We start from the raw sequence: 18,718 nt of genomic DNA on the forward strand, positions 1-18,718 counted from the left end.
TGATAACAACGGTGAATAGAATGAAAAGCCACACCCATAGAATTGGCAACGATACATGCCTTGTAGATAACCCAGCTTGGTCTGTATCCAAATCGTTCTATTATCCTTGGCTATGATGGCGCTAGATGTCGACTTGAGTTAGGCCCCGGAGGATAGCTGCGTTATATCCGCCGGAATTGTCACCGAAAGGAAATGGACTGGTTGGATAGATTATTGTCACGAAATAGTGATATCCACAAGATATACAGCTTGTGGATATGCTGCTGGGCTTTTGAGATAAGGCTAGTTCGTATCGCACAAAATAAATGGAGTAGCACAGTCTCAATAGTCAGGATGGGATCGCTGAGGACTATATGCATAAGTCAAAGAATACAACCTGCGGATGAGACAATGGTTAAAGCACTACAGATTAAGTAAATGTATCTGTAACAACTCGAAAAGAAACAGCAACTATACAAACTCAACAGTCATATCATGAACAATCAACCGTCTATCAATCCATCGTAAGCGTCATCTTACACCCTCAGCTTTCAACACTCATGAGCAAATTCATGTTTGCCCCTTGGCCCAAAAACCCCATCCTGCGACAACGACAACACCCAAGACGACACTCCACTTCCACACGCCTCTCCTGTTCCACCATCTCCTGATTCCTTTGCCATCTTGCCCACATGCAAATGTCCTCTGAAACAACGTAATAAAGTTCCAGTTCTTCTCCTTTCCGTCCTTGTCGATGTGGAATGTACGTGGGAAAAGCGAAGGGCACTTGTCTTTTTCATACTTGTCAAAAGACCTCCTGCGTTTTTTGGGTCTCGCTTTGACGCTTGAAGCGTGACCAGCAGCATCAATCGTTTCTCGTCGGATGGCAACTCTCCGCGAGAGGTTGGCTTCCCACTCACCACCGCCTTGAGCTCGTGCGACAGTCGGCATAGGTCCACCGTATATGCCACCATATGCGCCCCAACCGTAAGCGGACGACTGGGAAGCAGAGAGGCTTGCAGAAGGAGACGTAGAAGGAGAATTCATTGAGCTGGAGGTGGACGCTTTGCGTTGACGCCATATGAGGAATGAGGATGTGCATTCCTCAATCCAAAAGTGAGACGACTCGATGGCATGCAAAAGCCCTTCGGCTTCGTCGCTCAACAACGATTGGGTCAGATCTTTTCTTCTGGTTGGAAGAGACAGGCTCAATTCCTTGACACCATTCTCTCCTTGCAATTCTGGAGAAGCAGAGGGCGAATACATTTGGGGCGAAAAATAACATTCGCTGGAAACAGATGGGCGCGGGGTAGGCTCTGCCAAGGATTGCAAAGGTGTTAATCTAGCAAAAGATGTTTCGGATTTGGTTTGGCTTGGCTCTTCAGCGCTTGTTTTGAGCGAGCCGGCCAAGACTATAGAAGTAGGAATTAAACTGTCCAATCGTTCCAGCTTGACTTTACCTAGCACTACGTCAACACCAACTTTCACTCATCTTAGAGCAAAACATACCTTCACTCAGAAGAACGACACCACAGATCCATCCTTCCTTCTCTGCCCAGCTGGCGACAAGCTTCCTCATCTTGTCATTGCTTTCTCTTGTCTCTGGCGTCAAAGGAGTCAAGAGCTTAGACAACGTTTGATATGCTTGACTAACCCTATGCTGTACCTGTAAAAGTGTCAACTACAAAAATACATTCACTCAACCAGCAGCCATGACTGACCTCGGCTATACCAAGCCCTGTAATAAGCCTCATCGCTATCCTTCCATTATCAACAATACCAATGCTTGAGTCAAACTTGACAATCTCCACTCTGCCACTCTCCTTTAACTCTCGAAGTACCCGCTCAGCAACTTCTCTAGTACCAATGAATGCGACATTGATAGGCGTATGACTCCTTTCATACCCATAGTCAGTGTTTCCAAGCCATCTGGGTAAGCTTAGATGGAGCGACAATGACTCATTGGGAAGAGACAATTGGGGCAATACAAGTTCGGCCGTACCTGACCCTTCTTCTTGATGATGATGGTCATGCCTGTGCTCTTGATCGTCCAATCCAGAGATGGGAGATGCTAAAGAGCTAGTCCGAGATAAAGAGGATAGTGAAGCAACGTAGCTTGGTATACTTGCAAAACTCATTGGAGAGCTGGGCTCGGAGGCCGGAAGCGAAGGCGAAGTAGGTGTTTCTGGTTCAGGCAAGTCAGCCAGGCGTAAATGATGAACTGTTGCTGGGAAAGTCTGAATAGGGTTGTTGTGGCAGTTGTGGCGGTATTGGTGGCGAGAACGAGGAGAGGGGGAGGTATCCTCCATAGGCCGCGAGTTTAGCGGGTGAACAGTGTCTTCTGGACTTGGGGGAGCCACCAAACCTGGATGGTCCGTAGGGACATGAGCTCTGAGTTGTGGTTGAGAAGGACAGGCAGTATTATTGCTTTCCTCGCTTTCAAACATTTGCCGTCCTGAATCATCTTGAACAGTATCGACAGCCAACTGGTCCTCCTTGGACTTGTCTTGTGATGTCGTGTACATCGTTTGCTGGGAAGCAGAGGTGACTGAAGATGAAGGCAAGATGACCTCGCTGCCCCATTCACTGATACTCTTCACACCAAAATCCTTTTCGTCTTGATAGGAATGCCTTGTTGATGCTCCTCCCAACTGAGCCATCGTAGTGGGTGGCGACTCTTTACAAGCTCCTGCTCGCTTTTTATCCCTACGCTGCCTCGTCCTTATTGTGAGTGGAAACATGTATTGTTAATGAATCAGTTGTTGTAATGGAACAAATGATAAAGAAGAAAAAGAAAAAGAAAAAGAAAAGACAAGATGTAATTGTTGGATATTTCTGAGTTTTCATTGTAATCACACGTCAATAAATCTCCATCTACAGTTTCATTTCATTCAATCTTTCATCTCAACTATAGCCAGCAAGCACAATCCCTTGGCATGCATTGTATCACTAAAGCACGCAATAACTCCAACTGTAACCTAGTATACCCACTATATATTTACTCACGCGTTGAGAGAACGCGTCCGCAAGATGCAAACATACTATACACAATGACACACATCTCCGCTTTCTCTGGAATCGCTTGTTTTGAGCGGTCGCCAGACATTATAAAATCTTAAGCACCCAAGGTATCTTCCTGCACTATGTCCATAGCATAATCCCATCGTCTTCAATCAGCTCGGGATGGCATTCTCATTCACCCTTTTCCTTCTCATCTTCCCCGCCTTCGTCCTCGTCGTCACTCCTTTCATCTTTTATCTCCCATCCCATCACAGCTCTCACCAAGATCCTCATGATCAGAGCATACCAAAACAGATTCAGAATTTGTAAAAGGAGAATCGGGATGAATATTTGCCATTGCATCCACGAGTCTATCCATTTATCTTTAAATGGGTTGAAATTTGTACGCTCATGGACAGCAATGAGACTAAACTGGGTGAGAACTGAGTAAAGAATCTTGAGGTTGAGATAATGGCGCATGTACCTAGTTTTCAAAGGTTAGACGAAACACTTGTCAAGGTAGCAAGAACGAAACTCACGTCCAGACAATAGTGAACCATATTAGAAATGGGACACTGGCAACTTCATTGACATAGTTTACACATTTGGCTAGCTAATATTTGAAATCAGCAATGCTTTCAATGTTGTTTCCAGAGACATGAGTCGCACCCCAATGAAGAAATCTGAAATGTCCATTGTCACGAAAATTGCAACACCAATGTAGGTCAACTACGAAAGCGTCAGCATTGTTCGATCTGATAAGCAAAACGCACATAGACAGTGTAGCTCGCTCCAATTAGCCAGAGTGTCACCGTATGCTAGTACCCCTCTCATCAGTTTACCTAGATTTCAATACAAGATATGGCCCACATGGCAAATGAGTTCTGTATAATCCTTTCTTGGCTTCTCAATTTTTGCAATCATAATGATCATTTGTTGCACCCAGTAACTCGCTTGAAGCAAGTAGTATGCTTTGAGGTCTAAGCTCATAAGGCGAGGCGGGTAAGTATTCCAAAAGAATTCAGTCTTGTACCACCATATTGGAAGGCCGCGCATCACATACTAAATACAGTGTCAGCTAGAATCGTCAGCGAGACAAAGCACGGCTTACAATACCGCATACTCCCATGATGCCAAAATAGAAGACTGCATAACCTTGTTCTGTGAAACGGGTCACTTTACCACCCTTAATACCTAGCGATTTCGCCATTGGCTTGAGAACTTTGAGGGCCATGAATTGCCTCACACTACAGCAAAATCAGCGTCATCTTTCACGTTAATCCTGTATTAAAGAAAAATACAAAGTCCAGAAAAAAATATAGTTCCCAACAAATAGCAAATCCCACCATCCTTTACCATACCTTCCATCTTCAGCTTTTTCTGATAGAAAGACCAGCTTTTCCCAAAGATTGAACGTCTGTGGCGGTATAATGCTGCATTGCACAAAGAAGAGTTGTAGCAGATAGAGGCAAGGTACAATGAGGGTGAGTTTGAATGCTGAAGCTGTTTGGAGATGCAGATGCCAAGGCTGACGGTCAGCGCTCAGGTCTAAGAACCGATACAGTAACGACAGCGGTAGACCAAGCAGCGCTCATTCTTGTCTACCACGTCTTTTCGTTTCCGATGTTGCGAGATAGCTTACAAGGGATGAGCAACCATCTGTTTGTCTTTATATCGTCTAGAAGTCCTCTAGATTTGAAACGATCTGAGGTAGGCGGGCGGGATCTTCCTGCTAATGGCTTGACTTCTGGTGAAGATTGATATCTTTTCCGCAAGTCAGCTCTCTCTTCTTGGCTCCAAGCTTAACCGAGCAGAGTGAATGTACGCCTGTAACTGGTTGTTCAATGGTACCTGGCTGAAAATTATGAGTGCTCTAATCCTGACTGCCCAGACAAACTACTCACTTGAGAGCCAACGCTACACTAGAGCTCCTTCTCCTGTGCGTTGTCTGCTTCCTACTCGCCATGCTTGTTACACCAGAGAAGACAGAGACAAGATACCAATACAAATACAAAACGAGATAAAAGTGTCGTATCCCTTGATATGTCCAACTCGCTGAGAAGGTCCGTGCCGACAAGGAAAGGCCTTCGGCTTTGGATTACTGCCTTGAAGGAATGTTTGTTTGCAAAAAAATCACGTGACTACTCAAAAAGCCAAAATGGATTGCATCCTCCCTACAATTACTAAATCATTCTGTAAAAGACAATGGATATTGGCAGAGGGGAGGTACAAGATAGATGGTGAACAGTCTGAATTCACAAAGATCAACAGTTCTTTTTGTCCCACAAATTCACCCAGACATAAGACAGTCTTCACTTACGATACGTTCAGCTTTTTTGCTATCTACTGGACCTTCTCCTTGGGTTCCTCTCTTTCATCCTCTTCGTCGCTCCTCTCATCCCTAAGGTTCTTGGATAATACTAGTGATCTAAGCAGGATTCTCCAAATCAAAAAGTACCAAAACAAGTTGATCAACTGCAGTAGGGCGATAGGCACAAATATCTGCCATTTCATCCACCAATCAAGCCAATTGCCATTGAGCGGGTCAAACGATGAGCGCTCGTGAACGGGAATGAGGTCGAATTCAGTGTAGACAGAGTACAGGATGATGAGGTTGAGGTAGTGACGGAAATATGTCCAAACAAAGATGAAGGATGCGAACACTGGTATTGACCAGAACTCAGAGACATAGTTGACGCATTTAGCGAGCTGGTAGTTTTGTTAGATTTCCTGTAAATTGAAAACAAAACAAAACGGATGCTCACGGCAAGGAAAACGTCGGATATATCCATAGTGACAAAGATGGAGACGCCAATGTATGTCAAATAAATGTTGTAACTCCATCCCACCAGCCAGAGGGTAACGAGGTGATGCACGACTAGTTCTTTGAAATCCTTTCGTGGCTTTTCAATTTTACCTGCAAGTAGAATAGTCTGTTGAAGCCAATAAGCAGCTTGCATCAGGTAGTATGTTTTGAGCTCAAGCGTCATTTCGCGATGAGGATATTCAAGCCAAAAATGTTCGGTTCTATACCACCATGTTGGCAAACCAGACATCACGTACTGGTTTTGTTAGCAGTGCTGGGCATGTGCAGATCAAAAGAACGTACAATACCACAGGCACCGAGAATACCAAAATAAAAGAATGCATAACCCTGCTCCGTAAACCTCATGATTTTTGTGCCCTTGATGCCCGAGTACTTGGCTAGAGGCCTCAAGACGTGTATGGTCATGAATTGCCTCACACTGTTTTTGTTAGTATATTCTGTATGGATTTGAAAAGAAGACGTACAAGCTCCAAAAGATGATGTAATTCGCCATGAAAGCAAAATCCCACCAGCTCTTGCCATACCTTCCATTGGGCAGTTTGTTTGATAAAAACACGAAATGCTGAAAGATGTTTGGAGCATCAGGCGAGAGAACGCCAAAGTGCTGAAGAAGAATATGGTTGTAGTACAGCAAAGGGGCGATAAGCATCAATACAAGAGACGAAGCTTTCACACTGTATCAGCACGATGGCTGTAACCATGCAGATTGCAGATGCCGGCAACACGACAACTTACATGGAACCAACATCCAGCTACCAGTCTTTAGGTCTTGCCAGAAACCTTTTGACCGATACAACGCTGGTAAATCATCCCTTGACTTTCTCGGCCTTGGTCCATTGGCAGGCGGCCTAATTTCGGGCGAAGGGCTAGGAGTCAGATCACTGATAGTGACAGCGACGCGATGCAGCATTCAAGTCGACATGAGCATATATCATCCAGTATGAATTTGTTCAAGAGAAATAAACGAACGTAGCACCTTGTTGGTCATGATTGAGTGGAATTTGGCTACAAAAGCCAACGAGACAAACCCAAGGTCAGCATTCTCGACTCTGTTCTGAATGACGCAGCCCGGAAAGAGAAGCATTCATAATGAACGCGGAAAGACGGGTGAGCGAGGGACGGGAAGAGAATTGACGTACTTGAGCGCATTGGTAACACTGGAGCTACGCCTTCTATGGGTAAACTTTGTGACGGGCGGAGGAGGCATATTGTATTGTTACTATGCACAAAGCTGTAGGAATGTAGAAATGTAAATATAAAAAGAAACGAGGAAAAAAAAGTAAAAAAAGAAAAAACTAAACTTGTAGAATATGTTTAGGGACGGATTTGAAAATCAACATGGAATGATTAGAAACTTGGCATTACAGTGCCTAGCGGGTATTTATTTACGCGTTTATAAAACATGACGCTGTTTGTATTTTACATCTTTTATAATTACGAAACTACAACTTGAATTTTCTAACCTGTTTCGGCCTGTACGTAAGTAGGGATATGCCGAGGCTATGACATGAAGACTGACGGAAATCAAGATATTGGTCTCGCTCATTCGCATCTCCTGCTACGTTACGTGGTTGCCCATTTGGAGCTAGAATCGCCAGCCGTTGTCAACGGTTAATATGGAATAGACGGCCATTATGTAGGTTCAAAATGGCAAAAGACATGTCTTGATTGGATAGGGTGTTGCTGACTTGGCTATAGGAATAATCTTGGCCTGTCAAAACGATTGACTATGAAAGAATACGGTCAATGGATGAATAGAATATATATGGCATGTTGGAGGGCCTGATGGTGATTGGGCAGTATCCAGAACGATTCGTGGGTTGTGTGTAAAAGAGTAAGAGGAATACATACTTACATGGTCAATAGCTCAGGCTCAAGAAGTACTCTATGTTACAAAATTACCCAAGTCGGTTCAAGAGCCTTCGCAAGAGCAGATGCATCTTGGGATATGGTATTGACTCATAGTATCGGAGGCAACCAAAGCATTGAGAGAGTTCATCCTTGACTTTTACAAGGCATACGCTATGCCAGTCGACACGGCACCTTCAACCGATGTTTACGGTAGACGCATACTGTACGCTCCTTCCAACCCATATGCGTTTCAAGCTGCTGCTTCCATATATTCGCCTCAGAATTTTTTTTTTCTCTTTACTATCCAAAACTCTTGAAAATATAAACATTCACTTTCACATCATCTGAGGGAAACAAACCTCCAGGAAAGCTTTGACGTATGCAGAAATGCCATTTTTCAACTATTTTTATTGGCGGCTTCAAGTGTTCTATATTCTCAATTCCCAAAGACGTCTTCAAGTCGTAAATGGACATCGACATGTATTCCAGCATATAGTTGTCTAGTGTGGAGGCAAAGCCAGCAACACAACCCGCCTGACATACCGATCTATACCATTCAACCAGTCTTGGCCGTTGAGTGATGGTCGAGCAAAACAATATTCAAGTAATATCAATTTGGAGGTATTGAAAAAAGGAACAGAACCCGAGCTGCAATCTTTCAAAAGGCGCAGGAAATTAGCTTAGGTAGCTGGACGTATTCTCAAAGTCATTGTCCAGTTGAAATTTTGAGCTACAGTGCTGTATTATAGCATCCATATTGTTGATGCTCGAACGTTCTTCACTCATGTCATTGTTCTCGTTCCACACATACCCATCAATGGATCCGATCCAATAGCCATACATAGGCTAAGAAAGAGTGTTAGGGGGACATGGGGTATTGCAGGAATTGATTTTGATCCTAGCAGTGAATTTTGTATTCTGGTACAGAGAGAACTGTTGTTGAATGGGACATGAGGAAAATAGGTCTTGGACAAGGGACGTTGGGTTAATCTGATGAGCACCATCAAGTATCATTGCTGTTATAATGGGAAAAGCAACCAAGCGACAGACCAAGTTAGCCAGCATCATCCAAGAACCAAACAACCTTCCAGTCAGCAAAGTCACTGTGTCCAGTTGTCATTTCACATGCCAAAACTTATACAGCAAAACAGGCCCTCATCTTCTGCCTTTCCAGCATACACTTCCTTGCTCTGTCAAACGATAAAGTAGTTTTGAGTCGCATTATAGGTTCCAGCCACAAAAGTGAGCAATAGTCAGTACGGAAGGATACCAGCAGAAGCAGATGGAAGTGCTATGAATGGGTTAATTCCATAAGCGCTAAACAATATGCAACTATAAGCTTGGATTACAAAGAGACATTGTAGCTGAAAATTTGAATGAGAAATAAATTAAAGTGAAACAAAGTTGACAAATGAAACTCCAGTCCGCTGTGTCCGAACACGTCATGCTCATCTCTATTCTTTTTATCCCGCTTGATTCATCCTTTTCTCATCCTTCTCTTTTCCTTTTTGCTTCATCTCAAACCTCGAAAACCAACTACAGGGATATATTGTAGGCGGAGACTCAAGGCAGTAGGATGTCCATACTGGGAGCACAACAACTCCCACGCCGATTACATCCAGCCTTGTATCTGGAAAAACGATATGGATATCACCCAAAATGGAGAAAGCAGCGAACATCGCCAAAATATAGCATATGAAGATATCGGGATAGGTGTAAATAGAGATGTTGAGATGGCTGACGGGGATGTTGAAAAAAGGACAAAGGTCGAAACGATGGGAGAGGATTTAAAAAAGAGAGGAAAGGCAAGGTTGATTATGCCGCAATGGGATAGTGTGTCCTTCTGTACTGATAGCAAGCTCAACGCACTCACAAATGTTACAACAGTTCCTCCCATACCACCAATACACCCTTCGCAAGACCTCTTGAGCATGATGCACCTTGATACTCTCTACAATATCTACGTTCAACCCCTTTCAGACGATACTCAGTCTGGCACTGGCATAGGTACTGAAGGAGACGAGTCTGAGTCACTAAGGAAGAAGGCGGTCGGAAGGCGAAAGCTAGAGAAGGGCTATGCCCACTTGATTGAAGACTGTATTGGTATGTACACTCTATTAGATACTTGCTTTGTGGACTGAGGGATCGGCGCAGATCCAACGCCTCTTGGACACAACAACAACAACTGTTCGTTAATGTCATTATTGGGCGATTATATCAAGAATGAACACCAACCGCCCATGCCGGCTCCTTTTCCGCCAGGACCCATAAACCCGCAATCAATTCAGAAAGAGTGGTATCAACGGGCAAGATTAGAAGCGGGCTTGATACAGGATGGCGTATGTCTACCTGCGTTGAGACGAGGCGCCTTTACTGATGAAAGTTCAGTATATTGGAGGAGAGAAAGCAGGAGTCAGAGAAGCAGAAGAAAAGCGTCGAGTTTGTTCTTGATAATCGACTTGATACCGCCAGCTGACAATCTACAGAGGAAACGCGTGGCCCGTATAAACTCAGTGGCCGATGCAGCCACCGTCGACGCCAACTTTCCTCCGTTCCCCTTTTCAAATGCTAACAGCGGTTCTTCTGCGCCTGTTAATCCTGCGATAGCTGTGGCACCTCAACAGAGAGGCTATCCCCGACCACCTCAAAGAGGTACAGCCCCACCAGGTATCGGGCCTAGTGTCCACTTCCCCAGTTCCAAAAATCAACAAGTACAAGTACAGAATGCAAGACCGATGGTGTCCAGCACCAAACAACGTCCGTCGAGCGTCGATGTAGTGACTACTCAATACAGGAGATCAGGTAGTCGCTCAGCAAGTCCTATGCCATCTGCAGGACTTCTGCCTCCTAAACAAGGGCAAGGTCCGTCTGGGGTACAACGAAGCTTTCCATCCAACAAAAATAAGAGACCAGGTAATGCTGATGTCCAAGCAAGCCAACTGAAGAGACCAAAAAGCGCGACAGGCTTTGGAAGACGACCAGAAAGTCCAATGTTGCAAGGACAGCAGATCAAAAGATAGCATACAAACGTTGTAATTGCATAATCATGAGTGTTTGGTACTGCATCAGTGGTAATGGAATGCATTGCTATCTGTCACAGTTTCACTTTTCCATTGCGTTCATCAACATCAATTGGGCGATCCAATATGACTGGCTAGACCTAATATTAGCAAATTTGGGCGATAGCTTCCTTAGCAAAGCTCTTAGCCTGCCACTTGGCCTTTTCTCAGCCAGACTCGTCAAAACCTGCACCCGGATCAGGCTTTGAGTCCACAGTAGGGCGCCTCAATGCAGACAGCGCGGCTACGATCAGCGTATCAGCCCGGAACCAAGCCATACAGTAACGCAGGTACAACCCATTCGATATCCTCATTCGAATGAAGGTTATTGCGTCCCTGATCGTTGAGGTTAAGCTGTACACTTTGTCCCAATCAGAGTAGTTTTTTTCCTAGTAGCTGAAGTTGTCTATATATACCCTTCCATACCCCATAGAGCTGTACAGTTAGATCTCCTGCTTAACCGGAATTACTTACAGGCATTATACTGCTCCATTTGTCAAGTTTATTCTCATAATAGAGCTGCCACAAAAGACTGTTGTAGTTGGAAATAAACTCAAAAGGTGGAGGCAGAAAGAGGCATGATGCCTGGGATTGGGACGTCATGATATAGGGTGGCTATTGCCGAGTCTTGTGGGGCCCCGCCCTATCTGGATGAAGGAGCGTCTCCACTGTCAAAGCCTTCGACACCGCCTATTGCTTGCCAGATGTGCTCAGCAGCGTGGTACAACATGGCGAGGAGTGAGAATGGATCGTGACGGAGGTGCTAGGACATGATCAGTAGGTTATGTGCAAGGTTCAACTTACTGGACGATAAGTGGAGAGATGTAAGGAACAGGCGGTGAGTGCTGGAAACAAGTCAGCAACACTTCTGGAACAGATGCACGCACTTGAGGATACGGACTATCCTCATCAATCGTACCCATTTCAATGTCAGTCACACGGTGATCATTACTCTTTGCTCCCAACATTCCATTGTCCCACGTTGTCTTGTCATCGGGAACTGTTATTTCGTTTGCCAACTCAGCCAGACCGATGCTTGCTCTCCAAAGTCCTCTGTATAGACCTTGTTTGTATCACCGCCGTCACTCAGAGGGAGATTCTCCTTGTCATATTTGTTTTCTGGAAGATGCAGAGACGTCCTCCGCGCCGACAAGCCTTACAGTGGTAGGTCTTGCTACAACTGGTGCTGTACCGTATACCGCTAGCGTCGCTACGCTGGCCGACTATACGCAAAGACATTACCCTTGTCATCATCCTCGCCATCTTCATCACTATTGTCTTGAAGGAATAATTGCTGACGCGGCAAATCATCTTCATTGATATCAGATGCAGTTGTATCTGGCCTCCAAAGTGAGAGAGACAAAGTATTTCTTGTGGACATTCTTCTCCCCCCCCACAAAAAAAAAGAGATTTATATTCCACGACGGAATCAAATTCCTAATCTCTTCCAGTCTCCGCAACAGAGGGTCTGTGCGCACGATCGACCTCGTTCTGGCGGAGATCGCCGCAGGTAAGGTATCTGTCAAAAGACGTCGGCGATCGCCGCTATACCACGTGGATTTAATTCCGTTCGGTTATGAGTTATCTTGAAGCCGGACGACGATGGATATAATTCAAAAGTTATCGTTGAAAATATCTTGACATTCAAAGATTTTACAGCCTTTTCTTTTTGGCTGACTACGTATTGATAGGCTAGCAGCCAAGCGCCATGCCTAAATACCTCCAGCTGACTCGTCCGGCCCAGAATGTTTGGCAGATTGCGCTCGACTCACCTCCTGACAACAGAATCGTCCCAGGTCTTTTGGAAGAACTCCATGAAGCTTTGAATAGGGTAGAGGCAGAATGGAGGAAGGCGGGAGGAGCGGTTTTAGACCCAAGGAAGAGGGCCGAGTATGCAGGAAAGGGTGCGGGTGCACTGGTTTTCACGAGTGCGCTCCAAAAGTTTTTCAGCAATGGCTTGGACTATGAAGGCTCACTCAAGATTGATAACTTTTTTGAGAGTGAGTGTGTGTTGAGAGATACAAGCTGATGGGGAGAAATGTATGATCCTGTGATGTGGCGATTGCTCACGTTTCCCTTGCTTACTGTTGCTGCCATTAATGGTCACGGTAAGCATCGTGGATGTAAATTACTTGCTCATGTAACGGCTAGTGTTTGCTGGAGGCATGATTCTTGCTCTGTGTTGTGATTACCGCATCATGACATCTGGGATAGGCTTCATGTGCATGAGCGAGGTGAGTACAACGCTGAACTTTGACCATTGACCTTGTCGGTAGCTCACATTCGGCGCCCCTCTTCCCAATTCGTTCAGTAGCATGCTGGTATCCCGTATTCCCCATCCTCAACACCTGCGGGACACTCTTTTGGCTCGGCGCTGGACTCAAAAAGAGCTGATCAATATTGGTTTAATTGATGAGGTTGTTGAGCAGCAGCAGGTCATTAGCAGGGCCGTAGAATATGGAGCCAAGGAGGGTATCAAGGTTGCCTCGGGGAGTTGGGGTCTCATCAAGGTTGGCACCGTGATGACTGTAATATAGCTGACAAGAGCAGGAGGGTGTTTTCAGGCCCATTTTGGAGTCTTCACAGTCATACAAACCTGTCGTGCAACCCAAGGAAGCTGAAAAAAGGTTTTGGGATAGGATAGAGAGAGACAGTGTGAAAGCCAAGCTGTAGACCATAACCATAATATGGGTTCAATAGTCAAGTCTTAGGAGTATAGGTACAAATGACAAGTTTGTACACACTAGATGTCGTACAGGGCTTACATAGGGTCATGGATGTGGAAACTGTGGGCAAATCGTATTTTGATACGATATGCTTGTACTATTGTACAAAAGTTGCACAAAATCTTCTCTTTTAGAAGAGAAGCACAGCATGAAGCGCATATCCTCTGCAACGACACCATTTACTCGGAGCATAGCACTATGGTTTGCTATCAGTAGTAGGCAATATCATGGCAGTAATGACTGTCATAGTGGACAACTTGCCTGCACGTTTCGTTCTTGCCATACTATATACCATTCCTCAACTTTTGCCCTCGTCAAATGAAGCATTCTTGCCAAGAGAGGAATCAAAAGATGACAAAGTACTCTGCGTCAATACGCAACTGCAGCATCGGGAAGAGGTACACCTTGGTCACTGACAAATATCAAGCTGGTTGACAAAGCAAAGACACTTCAATCTGCTATTAATCCTTCTATCCAGCCCAACTCGGATTTGTCTGCTCCTCCACCCAACATTTAAGAGAGTAGTCCCCGTTTTCAAACCACGGCAATTGATATCCAAATGGAATGGTAGGCATGTAAGCCTAGCCATTACCAGGCAAGATTGTCAGCCAAATGGTTCTCTTACTAATGAATCGACATCTATATCTCCCTGTATAAACAATGCACTGGCTTCATCATTGCCGCTTGTGACGAAATCTTGGGCAGAGTCACAAGTCTCTGTGCCCACGGTAGAACGCCCAGATGGAAAGTCTGAGGCTAAAAACAGAGGGAAAGAGCTGGGAGTTGGAATCGTCAGGAGTGGGAAACGGAGGCGAAGAAGGTAGACAAAAAGGAGGAAGAATGGCCAAGATTGAAGTGTCCAGGTAAACATGTGGGTGCAAGGATAGATGTGACAAGTGTTGTCCTGCTCTCTTTGTAGAAAGATAATGGAAGAAAAAGCTCAAACTCGATCAAGGCTGACAGTTCGACCTGCATATTGAGGCAAAGGTGGGTAATGTCCTTATCCTGCTGTGAGCATGCTATTCAATCATTGGTCACCACTTGCCTATAGCTCCAGCCTAGAAAAATTTCTCGGCACTCTTCATCTCATTTCTCCCACTCGGCCCATATACATCCCAATCGTTTCTCTTCTGTGTAAACCCATAGCCAATCCTTACTCACATTTTTACACAACCGACATAGTTCCTCTTTCTCTGCAATGACACATGCCGCTCATCCTCGGTAGAGTACGGTACCGCTAGAATGACTAAGTTTGTATTGAAACCCTTACGTGAAGAGAGTAACATTTTAGATCAACTGACAGACAGGTACGTGAGTCATACTAGGAAGGAGTGGAGCAAAGTAGTTGTGAAGCGTGAAAAGGGTAAAGTTGTAGGTATGAGGGATAGTAAGAATGTCAAAGATGTGCACGAGTTGGCGCTCAAGGTCGATAAGGATGACGGCATGTAAAGGAGAAGGAATTGGTAGAAGTTTTGAAGTATGTAGTAGTGTGTCTTGACGGCATCTGCATGGGTATAGCAGATTGATTCTCAGATGGATATTATATTCTGGAATGTTATTCTGGCCTTATAATTCACGTATAAGTGGTATCTGAAATGGTACCTATGACAGGGCAGTTGCATTATCTGTCCTACACGCTCGTAAGGTCATGGAATGGATTAGCCCTTCAGAAGCCTGGTACGAATATAAGCAGAACTTCTGTCAAAAAGAAAATATACGAACAACAATCACAGTCAAAAGGACACAGCGAGGTACCACCGGCTTCAGGATCAATCCCAAGCTCAGCTTCTTTGAATATCAAATATCCTTCTTCTGTTTGGCGTCCTACAGAAGAATTAATCCATCGTTCTCAGATGAATATCTGACCAGTCAAGTCAGAAGATACGTACTTGGACCAGTTCCTCTTGAATCTTTGAATACCTCGTCTTCTTCTTCTTCTTTTCTATCTATTTTCGAACCCTTCTTCGCTTTTCTCGTGATGGCTGGTTTAGGAACTGTCGCATTTACAGTCGAAAAATCCACCACAGTATCAACCTCTTTGACCTTGTCTCTTTTATACCCAACACCTTCACGCTGATCAAACGACGCAACCCTCTTCTTATTGCTCCCATTCTCCGGTGCTACAGCAGCATATTTACTGGTTGAAGTTACAGGCTCCTCTGCTTTTCTCTTGTTCTTCTTTTTCTTCTCGGACTCGGTAATAACGATGACAGAGGTAGCTCCAGCCTTTGGTTTCTTTGTTTTGGGCGCTGCAAAAATGTCATCTATAGAGAGAGTCTCATTCTTATTTGGCCATTGCCTCTTGACCTGTAATTCTAAAGATGCTGTATTTTTGGGCATTCTAAATGTTGCAAGATTTTTTTGCTTTATTTTTAAAAAGATATATCAAAGTGGAGGTTCATGTTTACAGGACGGAATCAAATATTGCCCCCGGATAGATAACTTACCGGTATCTAATTCATTTTGTTACTCTTCGCTTTCATGTAAAAGTTTTGTCCACACAATGTCTCCACTGTCAGCCTACGAATCACTGCTGCTCTCAAATACCAGCACAGTGGGAGCAGTAGAGTCCGCCGTCTCGAATATCACTTGGCTTCTCCCAGGTCGTTTCCATGACGCTGAACTTGCTTCTGAAGGCTGTAAGTGGTAGTTTACGAGGATAGGGCTGAACTAGTTTAGTATATGCTCTTTTGAATGTGCTAACATCGTATCATGACCATTTGATCGCAAAGAATATTTCAAGCTCGTTGTCACTTCCACCGCACCCGTTTGAATCCTCTGCCAGCGTGGTACAGCCACTTTTACCTCCTCCATCGGACCATACTCGCTATACAAGGTTTTGGATGGCGAAGTCAACTGTATACAAAAATGCAAGTCGCGCTCTTAATACCATACGCTTTTTGGAGCTACTGGTGGAGATGCTGGCCAGAAAAAAGGTAGGAGACCGGAGGAGGTGGAAAATTGTGCTTTTGTTTGAATCCGTCAAGTGAGTTCACTCATGCATCCAGTGGATGGTATACTAATTCAAAATGGATAGGACGTTTCTTAAATTAACAATACTCTTGAAAACAAGCCGACCTGTACTGCATGCTCCAATTCCTCAGAGAGAAGTGGACATCTCGTCCATCCCACAAGAAGCACTCAAGCCGTTCAATTCATCAGTTGGGAGAGGTAAACCCAAAACGCCACATTTGCCTGCTTATACACCGTTGAAGAGCCATCTTTTGCAGATGGCTGGAAATGTACCAGAACGCTACATGCAGCATCCATTACAGCTTTTGCCAGAACTCAAAGGTAAAACATATCTAGCCGAAGTTTTGGCGAGTTGTGTAGGTTTGATTCACGCTTTGCTTCTCATTCGCTGTTCTGTAAGTACATTCTTGTCATAATTTGCGACGACTGACACTAGGCACCTAAATCCGTAGCGTTATCGATCTGCAGATCGACCATACAATTCTTTCTCGCTGCCAACGCTCTCTCGTTCACTCACACCTTATCTCATTCCTCTCTCTCTTTCCCTTCTTGCAAGACATCTCCGTCGATCGTCTGAATTGTCTAGCCCATCACGTCAAGAAGCAAAAGAAACGCCCCTTCTTCTTGCACATTACGCTCAACAAGATCGGGCTTTAGCGATGCGAGCATTCATGACTGGCCCGATGTGGATTGGGTGGACTAGGCCTAAAGTTGTCGGTGCTGCCAAATTATTGGAGAAAATACCTGTCATAGGTCTGGTGGGCGAATTGATAGAAGGATATTTACCGCTGGTTGATGATTATTTCTTCTGTGGGTGTTTTGTTGTACTTTCATAAGATGAAAAGTACTGACCGCTTCGTGTAGATACCTCATCATGAAAACCCAAGCAGTTCCAACTCTTTTCAGCAAGTTGGATCATAATTTGGCAAAAGCATATGTATGATACGTGGTGAATGCCTTTATGGTGTGGTTGTTGAGAAAAAGGCTTGATTCATGACATGCAGAACATTATGATTTATGTTGCCCATCTCAAAATCATAAATAGAAGCACCCTTTTGCATTTCTCAAGTTTTCTTCTTTAGCAAACCTTTTTGCAACCACTTTGGTATCTTCTTTTCCCCTGGCACTTGACCCGTTCCTATAGCGTCTGATACAGTATTGGCAGACCCAGAATTAGGGGATGAAGAGTCTTTAATCGTTGAAGGTGGTAAAGGTTCAGATTTCTGTTTTAACTCAAATTTTAATGGAGCTGCGTATGAGCTCGCTTCAATACTCGGTAAGCACACTCATGTTTCCCTTTCTGGTGATGTCTATGTCTTACAGTTCATTTCTACATCATCCCACTTAACCAATAAGACACTCTGAGGAACCAAGCCCAAATCGCCCAAAGTCTCCTGTCCACCCGTTCCACCTTGTAAACCCTGGACAGGTCCTCCGCGGATCGCACCGTAGTTTGCTGACGGGATGATGGTTGTTCTGTACGCATTACGTTGGCTAGATTTTAGGTTAGCTTTCGCAGGAGGATGTTCGGGGTATTTTGTTCGTGGAGGTTGCCCTGTATGTAATGGTAGGCGAAGAGCAGATGAGCGACGGCAACGAGCATAAACACATACACAGAGAGAAATTGGAAACTCACAAAGGACAAACGGTTTGGATTGTGCTTCGTCAGAAAGACATGATCTTACAAAAGCATATACTGGCTGAATCCTATCTCCCGTTCAACTCGATCAGCTCCACTTGTATCCATTGATGATTTCTCATTTCGGCTAGAACCTGATCTCCCAAAACATCCAGCCAAATACTTACCTAGCAGAACTTGAGAAAACACTCTGAACAATTGTCCCATCTGAAAACTTGATTCTCACTGTCGTTTCAGGCCATTTCTCCTTCTTGATTCGTTCTTTACGCTCTCGCTCTTCTTCGCGATACTTGACTGTGAGTAACGGAGCCTCGTTGAGCTGCTTGTTTCTCTGAACAATAGAGGCATGATGCGAACGGACGTCTGATAGAGTTGGTTCAAAAAAGGTCTCGGAAAGGTCTGTTTCTTGGTGAATGGATGACGATTCTATAGGGTTATATATTTTGACTTGGTGGTTAGCTATAGAGGTTGATGCTTGCCCAGAAGACTCTGCGAATGAAGCTGGTTCCTTTCTTATATCTTTGTTGAGCTCAGTCATATTCAATTGCTGAAAAGTGTAAATGAATGTTGAAAAAGACAGCTGAATCAATTTATATTGACAAAGACGACGCGTGGACCTCCACACTTGCTTTTTCCCCGAGATATTCGTGGAATAGTATATCCA

General features: G+C 44.5%; 10 protein-coding genes across 10 annotated transcripts; 4 read left to right on the top strand and 6 right to left on the bottom strand.

The window, feature by feature from the left end:
* Positions 1–549: 549 nt before the first annotated feature.
* L203_105415 (uncharacterized protein) lies at positions 550–2,720 on the bottom strand (the record flags this gene model as incomplete). The annotated part of the gene is made up of 3 exons (XM_066214782.1): positions 550–1,439; positions 1,489–1,645; positions 1,701–2,720. The coding sequence occupies 3 exons, from the start codon at positions 2,718–2,720 to the stop codon at positions 550–552; spliced, it is 2,067 nt and encodes a 688-aa protein (XP_066070879.1).
* Positions 2,721–3,094: 374 nt separating this feature from the next.
* L203_105416 (uncharacterized protein) lies at positions 3,095–4,945 on the bottom strand (the record flags this gene model as incomplete). Its single annotated transcript, XM_066214783.1, has 11 exons — positions 3,095–3,120; positions 3,180–3,463; positions 3,519–3,592; positions 3,649–3,708; positions 3,753–3,797; positions 3,850–4,041; positions 4,091–4,226; positions 4,281–4,482; positions 4,622–4,743; positions 4,805–4,834; positions 4,884–4,945. 11 exons carry the CDS (start codon positions 4,943–4,945, stop codon positions 3,095–3,097), a joined length of 1,233 nt encoding a protein of 410 aa, XP_066070880.1.
* A 377-nt stretch (positions 4,946–5,322) lies between these two features.
* L203_105417 (uncharacterized protein) lies at positions 5,323–7,013 on the bottom strand (the record flags this gene model as incomplete). Its single annotated transcript, XM_066214784.1, has 7 exons — positions 5,323–5,688; positions 5,745–6,041; positions 6,089–6,224; positions 6,271–6,472; positions 6,542–6,687; positions 6,776–6,811; positions 6,946–7,013. The coding sequence occupies 7 exons, from the start codon at positions 7,011–7,013 to the stop codon at positions 5,323–5,325; spliced, it is 1,251 nt and encodes a 416-aa protein (XP_066070881.1).
* A 300-nt stretch (positions 7,014–7,313) lies between these two features.
* L203_105418 (uncharacterized protein) lies at positions 7,314–7,764 on the top strand (the record flags this gene model as incomplete). Its single annotated transcript, XM_066214785.1, has 5 exons — positions 7,314–7,373; positions 7,432–7,442; positions 7,505–7,548; positions 7,607–7,621; positions 7,673–7,764. 5 exons carry the CDS (start codon positions 7,314–7,316, stop codon positions 7,762–7,764), a joined length of 222 nt encoding a protein of 73 aa, XP_066070882.1.
* A 1,536-nt stretch (positions 7,765–9,300) lies between these two features.
* L203_105419 (uncharacterized protein) lies at positions 9,301–10,677 on the top strand (the record flags this gene model as incomplete). Its single annotated transcript, XM_066214786.1, has 5 exons — positions 9,301–9,490; positions 9,545–9,760; positions 9,812–9,996; positions 10,046–10,096; positions 10,144–10,677. 5 exons carry the CDS (start codon positions 9,301–9,303, stop codon positions 10,675–10,677), a joined length of 1,176 nt encoding a protein of 391 aa, XP_066070883.1.
* A 206-nt stretch (positions 10,678–10,883) lies between these two features.
* L203_105420 (uncharacterized protein) lies at positions 10,884–12,097 on the bottom strand (the record flags this gene model as incomplete). The annotated part of the gene is made up of 4 exons (XM_066214787.1): positions 10,884–11,052; positions 11,521–11,561; positions 11,604–11,716; positions 11,941–12,097. 4 exons carry the CDS (start codon positions 12,095–12,097, stop codon positions 10,884–10,886), a joined length of 480 nt encoding a protein of 159 aa, XP_066070884.1.
* A 327-nt stretch (positions 12,098–12,424) lies between these two features.
* Positions 12,425–13,253, top strand: L203_105421 (uncharacterized protein; the record flags this gene model as incomplete). Its single annotated transcript, XM_066214788.1, has 4 exons — positions 12,425–12,644; positions 12,753–12,824; positions 12,868–12,950; positions 12,993–13,253. The coding sequence occupies 4 exons, from the start codon at positions 12,425–12,427 to the stop codon at positions 13,251–13,253; spliced, it is 636 nt and encodes a 211-aa protein (XP_066070885.1).
* A 1,855-nt stretch (positions 13,254–15,108) lies between these two features.
* On the bottom strand, positions 15,109–15,782 carry L203_105422 (uncharacterized protein; the record flags this gene model as incomplete). Its single annotated transcript, XM_066214789.1, has 3 exons — positions 15,109–15,116; positions 15,165–15,266; positions 15,332–15,782. 3 exons carry the CDS (start codon positions 15,780–15,782, stop codon positions 15,109–15,111), a joined length of 561 nt encoding a protein of 186 aa, XP_066070886.1.
* Positions 15,783–16,285: 503 nt separating this feature from the next.
* Positions 16,286–17,293, top strand: L203_105423 (uncharacterized protein; the record flags this gene model as incomplete). The annotated part of the gene is made up of 4 exons (XM_066214790.1): positions 16,286–16,428; positions 16,480–16,810; positions 16,868–17,225; positions 17,280–17,293. The coding sequence occupies 4 exons, from the start codon at positions 16,286–16,288 to the stop codon at positions 17,291–17,293; spliced, it is 846 nt and encodes a 281-aa protein (XP_066070887.1).
* Positions 17,294–17,479: 186 nt separating this feature from the next.
* On the bottom strand, positions 17,480–18,592 carry L203_105424 (uncharacterized protein; the record flags this gene model as incomplete). Its single annotated transcript, XM_066214791.1, has 4 exons — positions 17,480–17,679; positions 17,737–17,970; positions 18,052–18,122; positions 18,222–18,592. The coding sequence occupies 4 exons, from the start codon at positions 18,590–18,592 to the stop codon at positions 17,480–17,482; spliced, it is 876 nt and encodes a 291-aa protein (XP_066070888.1).
* Positions 18,593–18,718: the final 126 nt, after the last annotated feature.

The sequence above is a fragment of the Cryptococcus depauperatus genome, chromosome 7 (assembly GCF_001720195.1).
Source record: "Cryptococcus depauperatus CBS 7841 chromosome 7, complete sequence".
NCBI classification, from domain to species: Eukaryota; Fungi; Basidiomycota; class Tremellomycetes; order Tremellales; family Cryptococcaceae; genus Cryptococcus; species Cryptococcus depauperatus.